This window comes from Amphiura filiformis, chromosome 5 (assembly GCF_039555335.1).
Source record: "Amphiura filiformis chromosome 5, Afil_fr2py, whole genome shotgun sequence".
Lineage (NCBI taxonomy): Eukaryota > Metazoa > Echinodermata > Ophiuroidea > Amphilepidida > Amphiuridae > Amphiura > Amphiura filiformis.
Genome location: NC_092632.1, coordinates 48,060,632 through 48,079,714, shown reverse-complemented (window position 1 = coordinate 48,079,714; position 19,083 = coordinate 48,060,632). Strand labels below are relative to the sequence as shown.

At 36.0% G+C, this 19,083-nt stretch overlaps 1 protein-coding gene across 1 annotated transcript in view; it reads right to left on the bottom strand.

Moving 5' to 3' along the window:
• LOC140153274 (sprouty-related, EVH1 domain-containing protein 2-like) overlaps positions 1 to 19,083 on the bottom strand; it is a 49,845-nt gene that overhangs the window by 26,405 nt on the left and 4,357 nt on the right. The window contains 3 exon segments of the mRNA XM_072175977.1: positions 6,554 to 6,725; positions 15,360 to 15,415; positions 15,418 to 15,524. Coding sequence (XP_072032078.1) covers positions 6,554 to 6,725; positions 15,360 to 15,415; positions 15,418 to 15,524 — 335 coding nt within the window.

Genomic DNA, 19,083 nt, shown 5'->3' with positions numbered 1-19,083 from the left:
TCAAGTAGCGCAGACATCCCAATTCACAGTAGGCCTATATTACAGAACATTTATTGTGGACTTAATTGCAGTTACAAGAAGAAGAAAAATGTAGCGACAATTTTCCGGCAGTGGAAAGAAAAGGTTGAAAAGAACAAAGCACCAAATGAGCTACATGTAGCAGCCTTTAATAAAAACCTCATGAAAACTACATGCACATATCTTAGGCAGCAAAGTTTCAAGCGTCATAAATTTAAGGTGTTATACATTTTTTAATTATTAAAGACTAAAACTTGAAACTGTTAACTGCAGGTCTGGAAAAAAATGTTCCTTGCCCAGGAATGTAGATAAATTTCCCTCCAACATATATCAGGATTTCCCACCATTTCTTATGTATTTCTTTATCCAATAAAAAAAGCTTTATTTCCCTCCAGATTACCAAATTTCCTGAGAATGAGATTCCTGAAAACCCATTTTTTTTCAGGCCTGGGTTAACTGAAAGCTGCAATATTTCATTGCACAAACTTTAATATTTTCCAACAATTGTCTTCAAACAAGTTTCCTAGTATTAGTAATGTTACACTTTCACGGGGGTCATCCCTAAACCTGTGGATCTTGATCTTCAGAACAATTGGTAAAGGTACCCTATCACATATTTGCGTTCTCTGGCAGCCCATACAGTAAGAAACACAAATGCATACAATGTAGAGTATAGTACTACAAGATTGTACTAGCATTCTGAGGATGATTTCAATTCTTTCATCACCAACCTGATTGATAGGACTAAACAGAGGAAACAGCACACTTCCTGAGGAGCTCAATCTTCTGAATCATATTCTGAAGACAAGCGTGTAACTCCAAGATTTATACTATTGGATCCATATAAGAAATCTCAAGATTTTAAGTCCCACCACAACTTCTTCAGGTCAGATTTAATAAACGGATTGTGAGTTTTTACACGTCATGATGCATCACTGAAAGCTTAACGTTTTTAAACAAAATATATCTTAAGCCTAGGGAATTCATCGACAAGGGACCTGTGTCAACTTATGGGCAGCATGTCAGAAACTTGACAAAAATGTTGAGTACATTTTGGTATCAACATGATTTCAGCATATTTATGCTGCTTTAAACTGCAACTACCGAGAGCTTCAAACACCATTCTACATGCAGGTCTATAACTAAAGATAAATGCAAATGTCTTACATCATGTACATACACATTATGTAGGCCTACATAGTAAAAGGCAAAAAAAGAAAGAAAAAAGATTGGTGTTGAAGTGACATGTTACGATGGTCTTCTCTTGTCAGTCAAGTAACAGCAGGATGATAAGTGCTCTCCAGAAAATGACAAGTTTGACAACTGTAATTAGCTATGTCCTGTTAATGAAGGTACTTTTTAATTGAATTTACATTTTTGCTACTCACTGGGAAATGAATTGCAAACTCTTCTTAGTACAAGGCAGTGTCCCTCAACTTTCGTTTATAATGAAGCGCAAGACATGCAAAAATCATGATTTTACTTTGTAGTCTTCGAACAGCTCAAAATTAATTTGTTTCCTTTATACCTGCAATATGACACTCACTTTAATTTCTAATTTAGCAGTTGCATACACTAGGATTCAAAACATTCTCATCTATTAGTGCACAGTTCTTTAACCCCAATACATTTGTACATTTATTAAATGACCTTTGAAACTTTGGGTACAAGAACTCATCCTCTGCAACTTGAGGTCAAATTTTGCATTGATTGTTTAATTGAGGTTATTGGACTATGCAATTGGGATGAGGCAATTGTAGTCCATAGTGATATCAAAGCTTCAAGGTGACCAAGGCATACCATATAGGCCTTCGATGTAGAAGCCTATACACATACAGAAGTTTGAGAATCCCCTCTGACCTAGTCACGGCGAGTGTCTACAGGCCGACATGTGACTATTGTCTAATTGGAAGAAATTAATTAAAATTGCCATGTCTGTCCACAAAATCATGTCTGCCACATATTTTTCTCATTTCAAATTAGTGTATGCAATAGCCTGAAATGTGGCATGCACATGACATATCAGACACAGTATAGACACATGTACAGGTGTGTCCTAGACTGACCTACTTCACCTGTATGACATAACCTCCATCTGACATCAACTCCATGCTGTCCATGGCACCATTTTGTCTCTAAACCCTACAAGTTCAGTTGCAATCTTGCAAAATGCTGTTCAGAATTAAAACCAGGGTGCTAGTTTTGCTGATTTGTTGAAGAGGACTTAAAGCAAATGTGCACCATTAAAATAGTGCAATTGCATCTACTATCAGCAAGAGCCTTGCTCTAGAAGACACAAGCAAAATCTGAAGAGAAAAGACAATTGTCCAGTGCTAAGTTCAACAAATAGCCCATCTTTTTCGATGACCCTTATAACTACGCGACAGTGAAGTGTTTACATTTCAGTAGGCAAGCCTTCTATCTCAGAATAAATTTGAAGACATCTTCAGAGGAAACTGAAAATAGATCATGGCTAGATAAAAACATACCAGGTGAAAAAGGTCATAACAACCCTATAGGCCAAATTAGTTATCTGTGGATATGAAAATGCAGGAGAAACATTACAATTTCCACTATTGGCCGGTTTAATATGTGTAGGCCTACACCATGCAAACAAGGATTGGTTGGAGAACTTGATCTAGTTGGTTGATATAAATCATGGATCCATGCAACTTTCAATAAAATTAAGTTCGAAACAAGTACTATGTAGCAGGCCAATATGCCTACGCATGTGCTACGACCACACTATGTGATGTGATCAAGCAAAATCAGTCGCAGGTCGGAAATATTGATTTTGAGATATAGCCAAACAAAAGTATTTCCTTTTTTTTTCCTATTGTTTTGGAAACTCTCTACCTGCTCACATCTTTTGAACTGGTTGTCCAAATTCAATGCAGTTTTCTGCAAAATGTAAGCTTGGCAAATGATGTTTACAATACTATAAGAAACTTAAATTGAATATGTCTGACTGATCTTGCTTGATCACACCACATAATGTACACCACATTATTGCATTGGCCTATGTGCCTGCTTCACTTTTTGGGTAGAGAACTTGACATGTGCACTCTGTTGTCTATACCAAAATATGAAAATCAGTGGATAATTTTACATTGAGGGTCCTTCTGTTTATTCTTTCCAAGGATTTTACCTCCTGTAATAAAATAATACACAAAGGGATAACCCTGTGTATAAATACAGGCAATACTAGTCCTTGATGAAATATGGTTTCTTTGTGCTATTGAACCAACAATTGGTAATAATGTACACACACCATCTCAAGTTGCTGACAACACCTTTGACCCATAATGTATGACCAACTGCATTCTTGAACTTGTAGCCAACTTCTATAGCTGATTGTGACTTAGAAAAAACAAATAAACAAAGTAAACATAACTGTCTTGTGTCCCTCAGCACCACCCATCACTGACAGCCCACATAACACTTTTTATGCTGGAAGTTTGTTTTGGCAAGTCTAGAAAACTTGCCATATCTGTCACTTGCTACTGGGCCATTTTACCCTGTATTAACAATTTGCTGCCATTGGTAGCTTACATACCCACATTAGTGATAGACATGGGAGCCAGGGAATTTTTTTTTAAACTCTAGTAAACACAAAGCGACAATATTGTTCCTCCATCACCTCAAATTATTCATGCACCTAGAACATGCAGAAAGGTTAAGTAATTTTCTTAAAGAAAGGTCAACACCCTGTGTAGGGAGGGATAGAACCAAGTCCTCGGCGAACCTATTATTACGCAGTTTTGTTTTTACGCATGAAAAGAACCTCAACAACCTATGGCAAGCACCGCCATTGTCCGCGAAACAGGGAGCCATTTTTTGGCAACCACCTGTGAGTTTTTAATACTTAATTGCTGGAATGGAAGTGAATACATACAAGCGAATCAAGTTGGAGCTATGAAAGCGCTCACTGACCCACAAGGTAACTGCCCCAGAGGTGTGTTTCCTGTTTCTTTTGTTGTGTGCTTTTTTATGTATCCAGAGATTGAACCTTTCTATTCACACCAAGAGTGGCGGGAGTTCAAGGGATAATAATAATACCAAATTAAACCAGAAAGTGCGACAATTCTTACATGCAATAAAACAAATTTTCAATTTTAATTATAATTATATGCTCAACATGTCCTCCAAATAATGAAATAAAACCAAACCCTGACTTGAGCAAAGAAAGAAACAAAATCAGACCACTTTCAGAATCTGTGTCAAACATTTCATCAAAATTGCGAAACATCCTCTGTCAAACTTAATCATATTATGATACAAAAATTTGTGGCATACAATGGTTAGGCTTTTTTGTTGGCAGCACATTGGTGCATTTGATGCATTCTAATTTGGGAAGGGCACGTAGAGGCCAGGCCACAGTTTGTAAAGGGTGTGTTAGTCCATACCTTGAAGGCAAGTTTTCACCGCACATTTTCTTGACTGATTTTTCCTTCTTTTCAGCTTTTTACACCAAAATATAGTAAGTCGGGTTGGGTTTGGAAGCTAGAGGGTATGGAAATGAACAGGCATGAACCTGGCAGCTTGAGGGGTTGCTGGTTAACCAAAACAGGTAATAACAATACCTAGCATTCTAACTAGTTAGCCTATTAGTTCTGGCAAAGCAATAGGATTGAGGTGTTTCACAAGCCCACAACAACATAAAGGCCCTGACCTGTGTAGAGAAAATTACATCCTTAACAAATGACTCCAAAAAAAGTGGAAATTCATTTGACCTGCAGTTTGCCGCAAAAAAATGAGGTTCATCTGAATCACCAAACCACGCTAACTAACATCAAATTGTCAAAACCATGAACAAACTTGACAAAATTCATGAAACATGAAAATTTTTAAAAAGCCTTGTGTAAATTGTGTGTGCATGCAAAGAAATGTTTATGTGTGTGAGTGGGAATGCACATGGGGTAGGTCGCTGGGTACACAATACACATGTGTATGCATTGACATATATTCAAAATGTAATTAAACAATGTCTTTTTATAGCAAAATTTCCATGTGTATACTGAACAATTATGCTCACCAAACTTATGTATGAAATGTTTAAATGTCATTGCCATAGTAGGCTTATAATGTGGCAAGCCACATTTCCACCTAATAATCCTCTATTTCCTACAAAATCACATACCAGAAAGGACAGGCAATGATTTCAAGCAGAATTGAAACAATTGTCCTGAGACCTATCACCATGTATGTACCAAACAAACTTTTGGTTTTCGCTGAGATCTGAGGCCATGTGAACACTACCACTAGTCCACTACTGTACAAATGTGTATCAAAATGATTGCTACAAATAGTACAATTCATTTCTGATGTTAAATTGAAAGCCTGCTTCTTCCTAATGCAGCATTGATGAGTTTTATAATCTCGTATGATATTAGACTAGATCTACAAATTGGGTGCATCAAATGTTGCATTTTGATGTGGCAATCTTGTTCATAATCACTAGAAACTGCATGGGGAACAGTCATTTTGATATAGCCTGTATTCATTGTGTACATTGCCTACAAGAAATCCATGCCATCCTTTACCTCAGCACTCCAGTAATTGCCACTTCCTGGCAGGACCCTAACCTCGGATGTGATGACGCTACATCGGCCGGCCCGCCGGTAACATAGTGTGTAAGAACAAATTACTTGTGTAGGAAAACTTTGATTTAGATTGCTTCCCTGCTGTATTTTGTTTAGGGTTTACATACAGATTCTTTGCATCGACATCAAAACAAAACTGTCTACTGTTTTTAAGACTAACGCAAGAGCGAGTGGCCTAGTTGTTTGAAAAAAATAGCACTTTTGTTTGTAATAACACCAACTGAGTAGGAAAGCACCAATTACAGACAGTTATGCAGCGTTATAAAAGCTAATATCACCCAATTTCAGCAGCGGGTCATTCATTTAAAACTCCCTATGATATCTACCTTGCTGTCAACACACCAGAAGCTTTTAGCATCAAATTTGTTACAAAGGTTCAAAAGAATATTTCTCAAAAAACAATTTGTTCTTTTCTACATGTTAATATATATTTTAGATCTTATCACATTGATTAGTTAACCTTTGTTCAATGTAAAGTGGAAAATCATCCTTTGTAACTGGCTGAGTGGAATTAGAAATTACGATAACCTCCTAGTATGATTCAACTTTGGTTAAATAATCACAGACCCATACACAAACATAGATACATACATGTAATGCTCATTTCAATAAGCCTCTCTCAAACTTGTTTGGTGTGGACAAGAATATATATATTCTACAGTATATTTACTTGCAGCAAGTTGGTGATGTCAGAGCACTGAGGCAGCTGTTTCTTGTGCGTATCGATGTAGCGTCTTTAGACGTGCGTATGTTTGTGCGAACGATCACGATTTGAAGCTGTGCCCAATGAAATGTGCACTGATGTCACTAAATCGCCAAGAGTAAACTTACTATAGAACTCCCATTTGGTAAATAACACAACATTTTGTTATCCTTCATCTTGTACATTAAACCAATAAGTTTTATCATGCAGACAATATTGGGACAATTACCTTCTATTAATTCCTGAATGGCCCGTTTAAATCCCCTATCAAATGCTCTCGCATCTGAAGGGGACCTAAACGTTAACCCAAACTTTTCATCGTCTGGCGTCCGCCAATGCCGGAATGTGGGATCAACTTTGTTGTATTCTACATCTTTCCGGAGTTGACATTCAAGCACTCTCTGTAAGAGAAAAAAACAAGAAAAAAGTTTAACATATTGAAATCAAAACAAATAAACACACATGTTTTAACAATATTAGACATCTCGATGCCTGATGACATTCAACTCTCTCAAAACAATATTTTAAAACACAATCACAAAAAATTTGCACTTGGGTGGCAAAAGATTTGCTGAAAATCTTGGAAGGTCCCAGTTGCAAACCAAATAACATATCATACTCCCACTACCCCCCCCCCCCCCCCCCCCCCACACACACACCCATATTTTAGTGTAAATTGCAGATGGCAAAGTTCTGTACAGAACAATGAAAGTGTGGACAGTGATTTCTCTTCTATTAATAATGATGTGTACTATGGACATTTTCAGTCATTGCTAATATATAGGCCCCCTATATTAAAAGTTAGTCTATGGTTGAAGGTGTGAGAACAAGAGGTACTTCTTTGGAGCCAATTCCCCACACCTGCACAGACACCCCCACACAGTAACAGCCAACTATTTCCGTTATTTAGATTTTGGAAAATGTTATCATAGTCTTCTCCATAAATAATACACAACATGGTAATGTGCACCCTACACAATGTACATGTATCAGTATCACATAGCATCTCATCACTTCTGTGGAAGGTCATTTCCCTTGACCTTTGCCACAGCAGAGAACAAGTTCAATGGTACTGCACAGGTCAATATTTATGGTCTTGAAATTTATGGATCATTTTGTGCTGGTATCAATTTGTCAAAGCAATTTCTCAGGAAGGGGAAACTTTGCAGCAATTTTTCAGGATCAGTGGCTTGCACTTGGATTCCAGTGGGATGATTTTCCTAAACATATACATTTTCAGATTTAAAATCACATCCTAGCCAGGCACTAACTCAATTGATGTTTGGAAGTTTTTCTTTCCGAAAGTTTGTTCCTGTTAATTCAAGTCGCCAATTCTTTTCTGCTCCGTGCTCATGATCACGTGATCTACATTGTTTGAAATATTTTGCAGCTATCTAGGGTGAAACCTTTCATTACCATCCTTCCAACCTTTCATAATAATGTCTCCTTATTAAAGGCAAATATCAGTGCAGTGAGTGCACAAAATGCATTCCTCAAAGACTTATACATGTCTGGGTCCAAGTCTTCTTTGCCATCTTGAATTGCATTTGAATATATCATACAGTTATTCAATCATACAGTTGTTCATCACAGCGATGCGGCGCGTCGTCTTTTACCAGGTTTAGCTGCCCGGTATAATGGGCAGACGCGAAGTTGTTTGATGAACAACGGTGAAACATGATTAATCCCTTTCAACAACGAAAAGAAGCTAAAGATCGTATAATTCACGATTATTTCAAAAATGTCTGTTAATCATTGTCACTAAGCTTTACAAAAACTTCGATGATTTCTCTGTTAATACCATCATAAACTACAGAATAAAACGGCAAAATTTAGCCGCTATCTGAAAATACTGAATTCAACTTGTAGCTTGCATACGCACAAAGGTTCCAGGCATGACGAATTTTACGCTTCTCCCGCTCATAACGCGTGTCTCGCTTCGCGTTCAATAACGCTAAAGTAAAAGTTTCATCACGGTTTAACAACGGTTGGCTCCTGTACAAAGGTATTAGAGGAGTTGTTGAATACATGATTTACCATATGTTTACAGTATAATGGGCAGAATTTATTCAAATTATGAGCAATTAACACCGACATTCAAATTTTGACTAGACAGTGACCTAGTAACTAAAATCCAGAGCTCATTTAAAATGCAGCGTGCTTCCATAATATTTTCTCACATTACAAATTTGTGAGTAAGGATGGATACATGTACAATGCAAGAATTTTAAACCATCTAAAAACACACTACATGTACATGACCCATTAGTGGTTCATTCCCAGATTCATTTCACTTCTTTATCATTCAATTGACTTAACATTTTCCCCCATGTCTGAAACTTAATGAACGATATATATTATTTTGTACATTGTAATTTTGCGTGTCTACTGCCTGAAGCTCACAATCCACTTCACACTACATCTTATACTGTACACAAGACTTGTTGCACACATTATGATAAATGATGTGGATTTGTCTTTCACTGTCGTACATCATGTACATGTATAGATTTGAAATGTGAAAAAAATGGCAGGTAGTGTTATACAGTTTACACAGAAGATTTATTTGTATCCTGATGATGATCCACAAAATTGCTTTTTTTTTAAATTAACTTTGATTGAAGTTTGAAGCACAAGTACAATAATTATTAATGTTTCAACTACATTTGGGCCTATAGTCCTATATACGTGTCTGGTAATCTTACTGGATGTACAATTGTACATTTCATTTCGACTCAGACCTACTTTCACATGACTTATCACTACCACTGGCAGTTGAACCAACTTGTCAACCAACCTGTGGTTTTGTTGCAATAATTAGTCAAAACAGATTTCATGCCATTCAGGTAGGATAAGAACAAAAGGAAGAAAATTGAAAAGGCGGAAATGACAAAAGGACCAGATTACTCAATTCAAAAGCAGACTGAATATCTTATTTTTGGTTTCTGGTTCCAGTCTACAAGACAGGTACAAAGGCAAGTTGGCAATACGTACTGAACATAATAGAAGATTGTGATTTTGGAATTGACAATGGCTATGCCGGTTCACTAGTAGGCCAAATGAGCCTTATGGCGCCATGACCAAACCATTTGCTTTACTGTCTAGAGTGTCTTTACATGATCAATTTTAGCTTTGATCAACTAGAATTCATCTGACAAACATAACACAATAAAACTGCCATTACGAAGATTCATTAAGTAGGCCTATATACTTAGTAATTGAAATGAATTGTACCATTGTGCGTTTATTTTATACTAGTTTTGGTAATGAAACATATCATGTGATTTTATAAAGTGTAGATTAAATTTTGAACACCTGTGCAATGCACAAAAGTCTATGGTTTGCATGCATAAATTATAAACTGCATACAGGTACGTAGTACCGGTACCTGATCTGAGCATGTACTTTTATTTTTAGCATATTAATTGATGATATAAATATTCAAGAGAGAATAAAAAATAAATAAACCAAAAACATCTTGATGGGTAATTAAAGTGCTTGGGATACGAATTAGGAACCCTTGCCCAACAATACTCAATTTGGGATGTTTTTTGTTCTTTTTCATGTGTGGGGGTAGGTAGGTGCACTGTGTGTGCATCTTTTTTTTCTTTTCTTCTTTATGTGTGTTTGTTTTGTTTTGTTTATTTAATTGTGCTTGTTTACTATGACACAAACCACACAGGTGCATGTATAATTATCATATTGATGCTGAAGCTTCTTTTCATATCTCTCCAAGTAATCTTTCCAGGGAGTGGTTTCATTGAGCCCAGTTAATCATGCATGCACAAATTGCCCAAACATTCCATGCATATAATTCAGATGAATGCAAAAACTTATTTTCCGCACTGTTAATTAATGCAGCAGTAATTAATAGCGAGGGTGTTTTTCCTACGCCATATTTTATTCTGGCCTCATTGTGAGCCTGTTGTACATGTTCATTCCATGTCCAAAATTTCAATGTCTATCAATTATGTAGATTTAAAAATGATATGACATATAATAGATAAAGGTACAGGTAGAACACTAAACAAATGTAAGCATGCATACTTATCCTTTCCTATTTTAATTTTATTCATTATAGTATATGGACACACAAAATTTACATTTGTGCATGCGTGCTGCTGATTATAACCAATCCAATCATGATGAATGAACAGATAAGTTATAACTTACTGACATATTCATTTATTCACTCACTGCCAAAAACAAAACACTGGTTTGAAAACCTGCATGTAGGCACAACCTGCAAAATTATTGGTAGGTATCCAAGTTTTAAAAATACTTTTAAATAGCCGAATAATTGAAAATCCGCATGTATGAGTACAATTGTACAAGGATTATAGTTTTTAGTTTCAAAACATGGGCGCAGAGAACAAATGGCAGGTACAATATACTAGACGTGACACCACGAATGGATATGTGTATGTGTGGGTGTGGGGACTGTGGTGGGGGTGTGTGTAATGTCACCACATTTGCTCTCAGTCCAAGGAGTCCAGGTCCAAGCATGCATGTCACACATGCAAGGCAGGACTAATTAAATTATGTATGTGTATGTGTCACATTGCACACCAAAACATTCCTTGTCAACTCAATTTGAAGCCATATTGTAACATTTCCATAAAAAGTAAATCAGTATTCCATTTCCATAAAATGTTAGCTTTTACTGTTAGATGTCCCCTTTTAATTTTGAGATGAACAACAAAGATTTAAGCAAAGAAAATTGGAATTTACTACCAGCACTATGGCATGGCCCTTTGATGTATGACCAATTGACCGTCCTGCACACCATTGTACGTTACTGTGTTATGAGCATCACATAATGTGTTTGACTAATATTTAAATCATAAAATTAAACAACGGCTGCGTTTTATTCAAAATCTTGTATTTTGACAAAACTACGGCACATAAACTCTTGATTTTAGCAGGATATTAATTTAATCAAATACATTACAATCGAATAAAGAACAGAATTTTGAAAACTATTGAGGCTATCTTTCCCAGCAAAATGTTACAATATGGCTGTGTGTTAAGTACACTTGTACATTTTGCATCATATCAACTGAGAGACAACTTTCCCTCTTTCCTTTTCCTATTTTCGCACTTTAAAATTCTAGCATGAATTTAATACCTTACAAGCAATAATGTACACATGTACATGTATGTATATCCTTTCAATGAGGTTGAAAGAGAAAACTGGAGACCAGAGGGTGAACATAACAATAGATTGCTCAATTAAGGAGTTCATATTCAGGTCACCTTCCCCTCACTATCTAAAAAGATAGACAAGGAGGGAAGGAGGGGAATATTGACCTTAAAATGAACCTTTATATTAGAAAATTACATAGCCTGCATGTTTTATGCAATTTACTAAAGTACTGCATGTATTTAAAATCTTGTAAATTACCAGCCATGTTGAAGGTTCACTATGTCAAAGGTTCGCAATGTTGAAAGTTTGCTATGTCAAATATGAAATAACGATTATGGAAACAAGGTTAGCTAGGGTTAGGATTTGGGCTGGTTTAGGGTAATGGTTAAAGTTCAGGTTGAGTTTAGATTCCACATACATGTGGCCAACCTTTTTATTCCATATTTCGCATTGTGAACTTTTGACATATATTATTAGAATGTTAACCTAGAAATGTTGTTGACTTCCCAGTGGTATAACACTGTCTCTCCATTTAGTATGTCTTGTCTCAAGTTGAGAGTAACGCCATGTTGGATTGGCAGATTCAAATTGCACATGCTAACCTAATCCCACTGGGTGTATTCACACACGTAAAAGGGTGATTTGTTTGAACTGGCAATGCAACCGCGTAAGCACACTGATTCGAACCTGCCACATCATGGTGTTGCTCTCAACTTAGACGAGACACACTATAGCTCCCCTTGGTCATGTGCAATCCTTCATAACATTATTGCCCAGGGGAGCTAATGAAGATGAGGCTTTGTGGCACTGAGCCCTTGATATTATATCAAGTACGGTACGTACTGTTAGAATTTTCAATCTCCAAACAGGGAGGAGGGAACTCAACAATTCTCAATTATAAAATATCCATGTGAATCTACTTATTTTCTATCTTTTCCCCCCATCTCCCCTACCCCCAGGACGGCAGTGAATGTATCCTGATGAAATAGGTTTATAAATGTTGAAGATACTTGGTGACAGTCAACAGGGTTTGGACGTTCTTCATACCCACTGCAAAAAAAATGCTCGACCACAAAAAGATTACTGTTGTAATACGGTTAAGGCACCGCAAAAGGGTGAAGTGATTTGACAGTACTACATTCCGCAATAGGGCTTGGGCATGTGCTGTTATCTCACCCAGGTGACGATGGAAAACCATTTCCCGTTGGATTTGGTGTGCCGCTCTGCAGTCAATGCTCAAACAAGAGGATCCATTCACTGCCGCCAAAAATAAATTCAATAGCCACATGTTCTGTGCTGACATTATTCCATCATACCCATTAGGACATTTTGAATAAATGGATGTCTAAAATCAAAACCGAACGTTATGAATCCGTGAGGATACAAGTGGAGCTACGTGTTATGGGGAAAAAAAGATCTATGTACATGTAGCATGAAAGTTAGTTGAGACATTGATTTTTGTAGGCTACTGGGGAGTTTGTGGTGATATTTTGATAGCTCATTCGCTTGGTTTCTTGATCTGTCATCACAAACGGAGGTGAACACTCGTAGCATAGCTGGCAAAAGTGCAAATCTAATACTGTCGGATCAGAGTCCACTGTTCATGGGAGCCTGAGGGGAAGGACCTGGCTCGGTCATTGCCTGAACAATGCATCAAGCAAAAATTACCTACCTTCTGTACATTAATACCTTTTTAATTTACAATATGATCATGATCATTCCAAACCGATCATAGGTTAATGATTTTGAACATGCTTTACATCACTTCATGAATTTCTCCAGACTTTATGTGTAAATTTGGAAATAAAAAGTAATTATAACCGATGTCGGGGATTTATTTAGTGAAATTTGTAAATCCCAAATTCACCCTTGTTAATGAGCAGTGCATGCAGTAGCCGTGAATAGTGACACATTGCAAAGTTGCAACTAGTTGATTTAGACAATCAAGAAAATTCACGCAATCCATGAGTCAGCCATTAACACAAGTCGAATTTGAATCAAATTATGTCTTTAAGGGGGTACTACACCCCTGGCCAATTTTGTGCATATTTTTGCATTTTTCTCAAAAATTATAGGGCATTGGTGACAAGCAAGATATGTATATTATAGGGGTAAAGACTACAACTACTGCACTGAAAATTCAGCAACTCAAGGCAAGTAGTTATTGATTTATTGATCAAATATTGGTTTCCCTCATTTTTGACTGTAACTCCACAACTGTTGTCTGTGTTGAAATAAAATTTCCAGTGCAGTAGATGTAGTCCTTGCCCCTATCATATACATATCTTACTTGTCACCAATGCGCTATAATTTTTGAGAAAAATGCAAAAATAGGCACAAAATTGGGCAGAGGTGTAGTACCCCCTTAAATTGGTGTTATGACTTTTTTTTTATAATGATCTACACAACGTACCTACAATCATATCCATCTCCGCCTAAATTACCAAAAACTTGACTTCATAGAATTAACTGAGTTGGTGCTTCATAATTTCATGTTTGCAAGATCAGAAGCCATTGGGAGGGCAATTTCAAAAGAGTAATGAGCATGAATGCGGTATCATACAAAATTGTGTATGCGGACAAAAAAACATACAAACATAGGCCTTTCTATCAAAAATGAAAAATGCTTATCCTTTACTTTCCTTTCCTTTACACATGGCTAAATAAATAGGTTTTTTTAGTATTCATAATCTTAATCTTTCTGTTTTTTTTATGTTTTTTATTTGTACATCATTTACTTTTCTTTCCTTTCCATGGGGCTAAATAAATACTTGTTTTTAATTTCTTAATCTTTCTGCTGTTTTTTTTCTGTATTTTATTATTTGATAATCTAGAGCACTGTTGTTGTTCAATACACCATGATAGATCTGTATTGGAAAATGTTTTGACCTGGCAACAAAAACCCACATCCTGTCCTTTTGTTACTCATTTCAAAATATTCTGCTTGACTGCAAAATCCTTTGAATATTATATTCATGCTTGCATGATTTTTGGTTAAAGGAAATTAATGACAAAAAAAAATATGTATTGTATGTAGAAAACATAATGTACATGAAATTAGTGTGTGGTTTAAAATGAAATCTAGATTCAAGTTACTGAATTCAATTAATGTTCTAATTATGGAGTGAATATTGCTGGTATGCTGGGTGATTTGGTACAGGTGCAATGTTCGCCAGTTTTTAATTATGAATGTACCAAATCATCAAAGATTTTTTTATCCACTTTCAAATAGCAAAGCAAGTTTAAGGGGAAACGCACACACCTACATTTGTATGTACCCCAGCAGTCAGCACACAATATCCCGTACTTCCAACCGAGGAATCCGAGGACCTTTAACTTAGGATCTATATGTATACAAGGACTTTGTACACCTGAAACTCTGCCTAACCATGGACCTTGTATTCCTTTTAAGACCCTACCCTACATGTAAACTGGCAGACGAGACATTGCCTCTTAAATGCATACGTTGTTTGCTGGTGGGGAAGATACAGATGATGTCTACGGTTGCTACAATGTACATGTCTCCTGCAGGATTCTTGATATCCTGTTATGTGAAGTGTATTTGATCAAATTCCTTGGTTGAAGCTATTTACCAACTTGCATGCACACATACACAAACTACATTGATGTATACTTTGTATCTCGAACACATTTTTCATAATGAGATTGTTTTTCCAAAGTACCGTACTTGGACCATAATAGTACTTTGCCAGGGCTTAGATTTCGTCAAAATCAAAATCCATCATTGTCACTGCACTTACTGTATTGATACAATGAGAGAATTAAGATTCTCGCAACCAAATCTTACGAGAATCGATTGTGATTCTCGTCGAAATCTATGCCCTCTTTGCACATCCAAGTACAGCAACGAAGTTTTACAATAACTTACCGTGGAGTTTTCTGTTGTTGTCCCTACGATCATGTATTCCACTTTTTTGTCTTCTCCGACCTTTTATATATTCCAATGACACTAAATCCACCATTTCCAAGAGGTACCCAGCCCCCATCTTCGCGAGTCATTACTTGCGCACGGACTCGCATAAGTAGGGAATCCCTGCAAGTGAAAGAAAACAGTATTCAATGATTAGATAAAAGTTAAACTTCTTTTAGAAACTTTTTTTTTAAATTTTATAGTACTTTTCAACATAATTTTACTGTCTCAGTTATTTTAAGATATGTTTTGCATTAAGCTAGTTAGCATTATTCTACTATATGGACAACCAAAAAAGGGACCTGGTTGTCTGATGGATAACTACTTTTTGTTTCTTATTTCGAACTATGAGTTCAAGTAACTTACTGCGTGTAATGGCTTTTTTTAGAATCAATTTTGATTTTTGCAAATTAAATTTTTGATTCTCAAACAGAACAAGATTTTTCATTGCAGAGGACCCAAAATCGGGCTCAAATTTCATCTTATTGGGCATTACTCTGGGTTGGAATGTTCAGTATGATGAGGAAATTATTCCTACCAATAGATTGTCGAATGTGATCCTACATTTATCAACCGGCCTTGGATCATTCCCAAATAAAAATCTTTAAAATATATTTTAAAGTTCCAAAGGTTGGGACACAGGAAACACGTTATCATATATATTTGCACAGAGTTCACAAAACCATACCACATTGGTGATAGAAATATGAAATTACATTGCAGTTTGTGTAAATCATGTCCAAGCATTGTGCATACAGTTTGGAGCATAACAAATATTGTTCATAGACTGTACCTTGGATTTTTAAAAGTTGAGTCAAGCTTGGAGTTCAAACTCCACATTAAAGTACCACCTTATCTGATCTTTATCGCCTGATTGAAGCAGACCTTACTTGTTTAATTCCGAATGCAATTTACCTTGCCAGTATACCCTAAATTAAATCAACCATAACCTACTTACAAAACACATTAAATTTTATATTACTATGGCAAAAAAAAAGTTTGTCTCAGAAGCACAGAAGCAAATGAAAAAAAAAAGCTTTTTTTTTTAATCAGAAAGGCTACTCGCCAGCCGACTAGCCCCCTTTAATTTTTTTCTTGTATTTTTGGACTACCTTTTTTGCTGAATTTTCTTATACTTTTTTCCGAATGTATGGTTCTCCCGAGACAAATCTTTTTTTTTTTGGCCTTATTATGTACACACTTTTTTTATAATAAAGTTCTGGAAAAGTTTCCACTCCCCACCTTTGACATTCCCCATCTTTGAGTTTCCGTTCCCCATCTTTGACAGATAAGATCTTGTGATTCACAATGTAACCACAGCTTGATTTCCAGTATTGCAACTCGCCTGGATATTTGAACATTTTTGGGAAAAGGATGATCACAGTTTTGTGTAATCAGTGTCTATATGTACCGGTATTTTAACTCCTTCATAATCCTTACAGACGAAGCTCTCAATCGTGTGCCTATAGCTTGTCCTTCGGAAATCAATTTGTGTCGAAATTCCTTCCCACTTTACAAAATGGATATTACATTACATACAAATGAGATGGATTATTGTTATGAAATACGTCTAGGCATCTTGCAGTAAGGAATTTCTGTACAAACTAGACTTCTGGTAAAGAAACCCAGGATCCACATTATTACTAACAGGCAAACCGGGCAAGCAGGTTCTACTTAACTTCTTTATCAGTTATTTAAAATTTATACACCTGTACCAATGTCTTATTTACCAATATCAGCCCCTGGTCTGTACCTATTGATACTTGAAGATGGCATTTGAAGTGAATTCATGCTCAACTATGTTAGACATTCATTCATATACCGGGTAATTGTAAAATATTGAGAATTTCGCACACACATTAAGATTTTCATGTAAAGCTGAAGGTAAAACAAAAACTTTGTATAAAAGTTGGCATGCATAGGATAGCGCTACATGTACAGCTCATCTCTCTCAGCAGTGAGCATGAAAAGGTCACCTGATGCAGCATCAACGCAAACAAGGGAGGAAGACCCCCTACGTGCAAATCTCTCTCACAATCTGAAACCAAATCGCAGTGGAGGAAGCATCATGCCCTACTAGGATGGTAAACTTATGTCGTTAGTTGAGTCGACTGTTCAAAAGACATCTACATTGTATAGTTGACAAGTTATACAGATAGGCCAGGCTTGTGATAGTTGTACATACGTACAAGTATTTAGGCATATTTAACTTTAATAGCCAATTAGGCAATTACGCTACAGGTGCCATGGTGCATGAAGAGTATTTCACGATTCTAACATCCTCTTTTTAATGGTATGTTTCAGTAAATATTCATAAAAAGAATTTTCCCAAATTTCAGTTGGTTTCAATTTTGTGTAACCCGAGTTATGCATGATCATTACATACGTACGTACATACATACAATTGTAGGCTCCATTATCCATAGGCCAATACATTGTAATTTCTTTCTGATCTACTTCTAACATTTCGATTTCAACACAACTTTTATAATATTTTTGCCAAGTGAATGAATAGATCGGAAAAAAAAAATCTGGGGGACGAGACTGTGGATCACGAAATGCCACTTTAATATTATGACCACGTAAAAATTGTGTGCGTGTTGTACATGTATACACAGTGTGTACACTGTGCAACACTTGTGCTAACATGCCTGGACAAATGTTCATTTCCCAGGATGATACGCCAAATTTACCACGTAGTAGTAGCAATATTTCAAATAATTTCTGATTTAATACGAACAAGTTTTCAAGTTAGGCAATTCTAATCTCAAGTCAATTTACAGTAGAACCTGTTGCCTTTATACATGTACTTGCATATTTTTTACAGCAGACAGAAAATAGCCAGTATGGTACTTGTACCAATACTACATTTATAATTATATTTAGCAGATAGAATTTTTCACAATTTCAGACAAATGAGACCCTAGTGTGTGTTTGTATTTTCATGATGTTCTATGCCATAATTAATTACATGTATGTTACGGTACTTATAAATAACTAAAATTATGACAAAACTTACACATTAAATTTGTAGCCTAAACAACTATTTGTGAAAATAAAATATAATATACAGGTCTTGCGAAAATTATGTACAGTAGGCCTTCATAACATGTTGAATAAAATTTCAGGATTTTTTCCATACACTCCTGTCAATCTATGTAGGACAAGTAGGTTTATCCCTTCAATTAAAACATCTGTCAGCATCTAGCTCCTCTTCCTGTCCATAACACATCAAACTTGACCTCTGCTGTAATTTCTTAAATCCATTAAAATAATAAACTAATTATTCCAGATGACTTCAAACATGTGTTTTAGCTATCTGTGGAATTATTTGTCCTCATTAACCTTAGCATTGTGGTCAAGTGTGATGGCTGGGTGTGATGTCCTAGTGGGATACTGAAATACATCATAGACAGTATGAATACCTGTAGTGGGTGTCATTTTATTTTCTCATTTGGGGCATGGACCTTGTGGACTAGATTTTGAACAATGCACACTGTATCAACATGATTTTTGGACAAATGGATTCATTAGAACATTTAAGCTTTTAGAAAATATACAGTTTTGCAATCACATTAATATTTAAAAGTGAACATTATTAAGTGTACACTTTGGCATACAAATACAATTTGTGAATGGCATGACAATGCCAATGTTTAATGAAGAGCACCAAATTATTTCT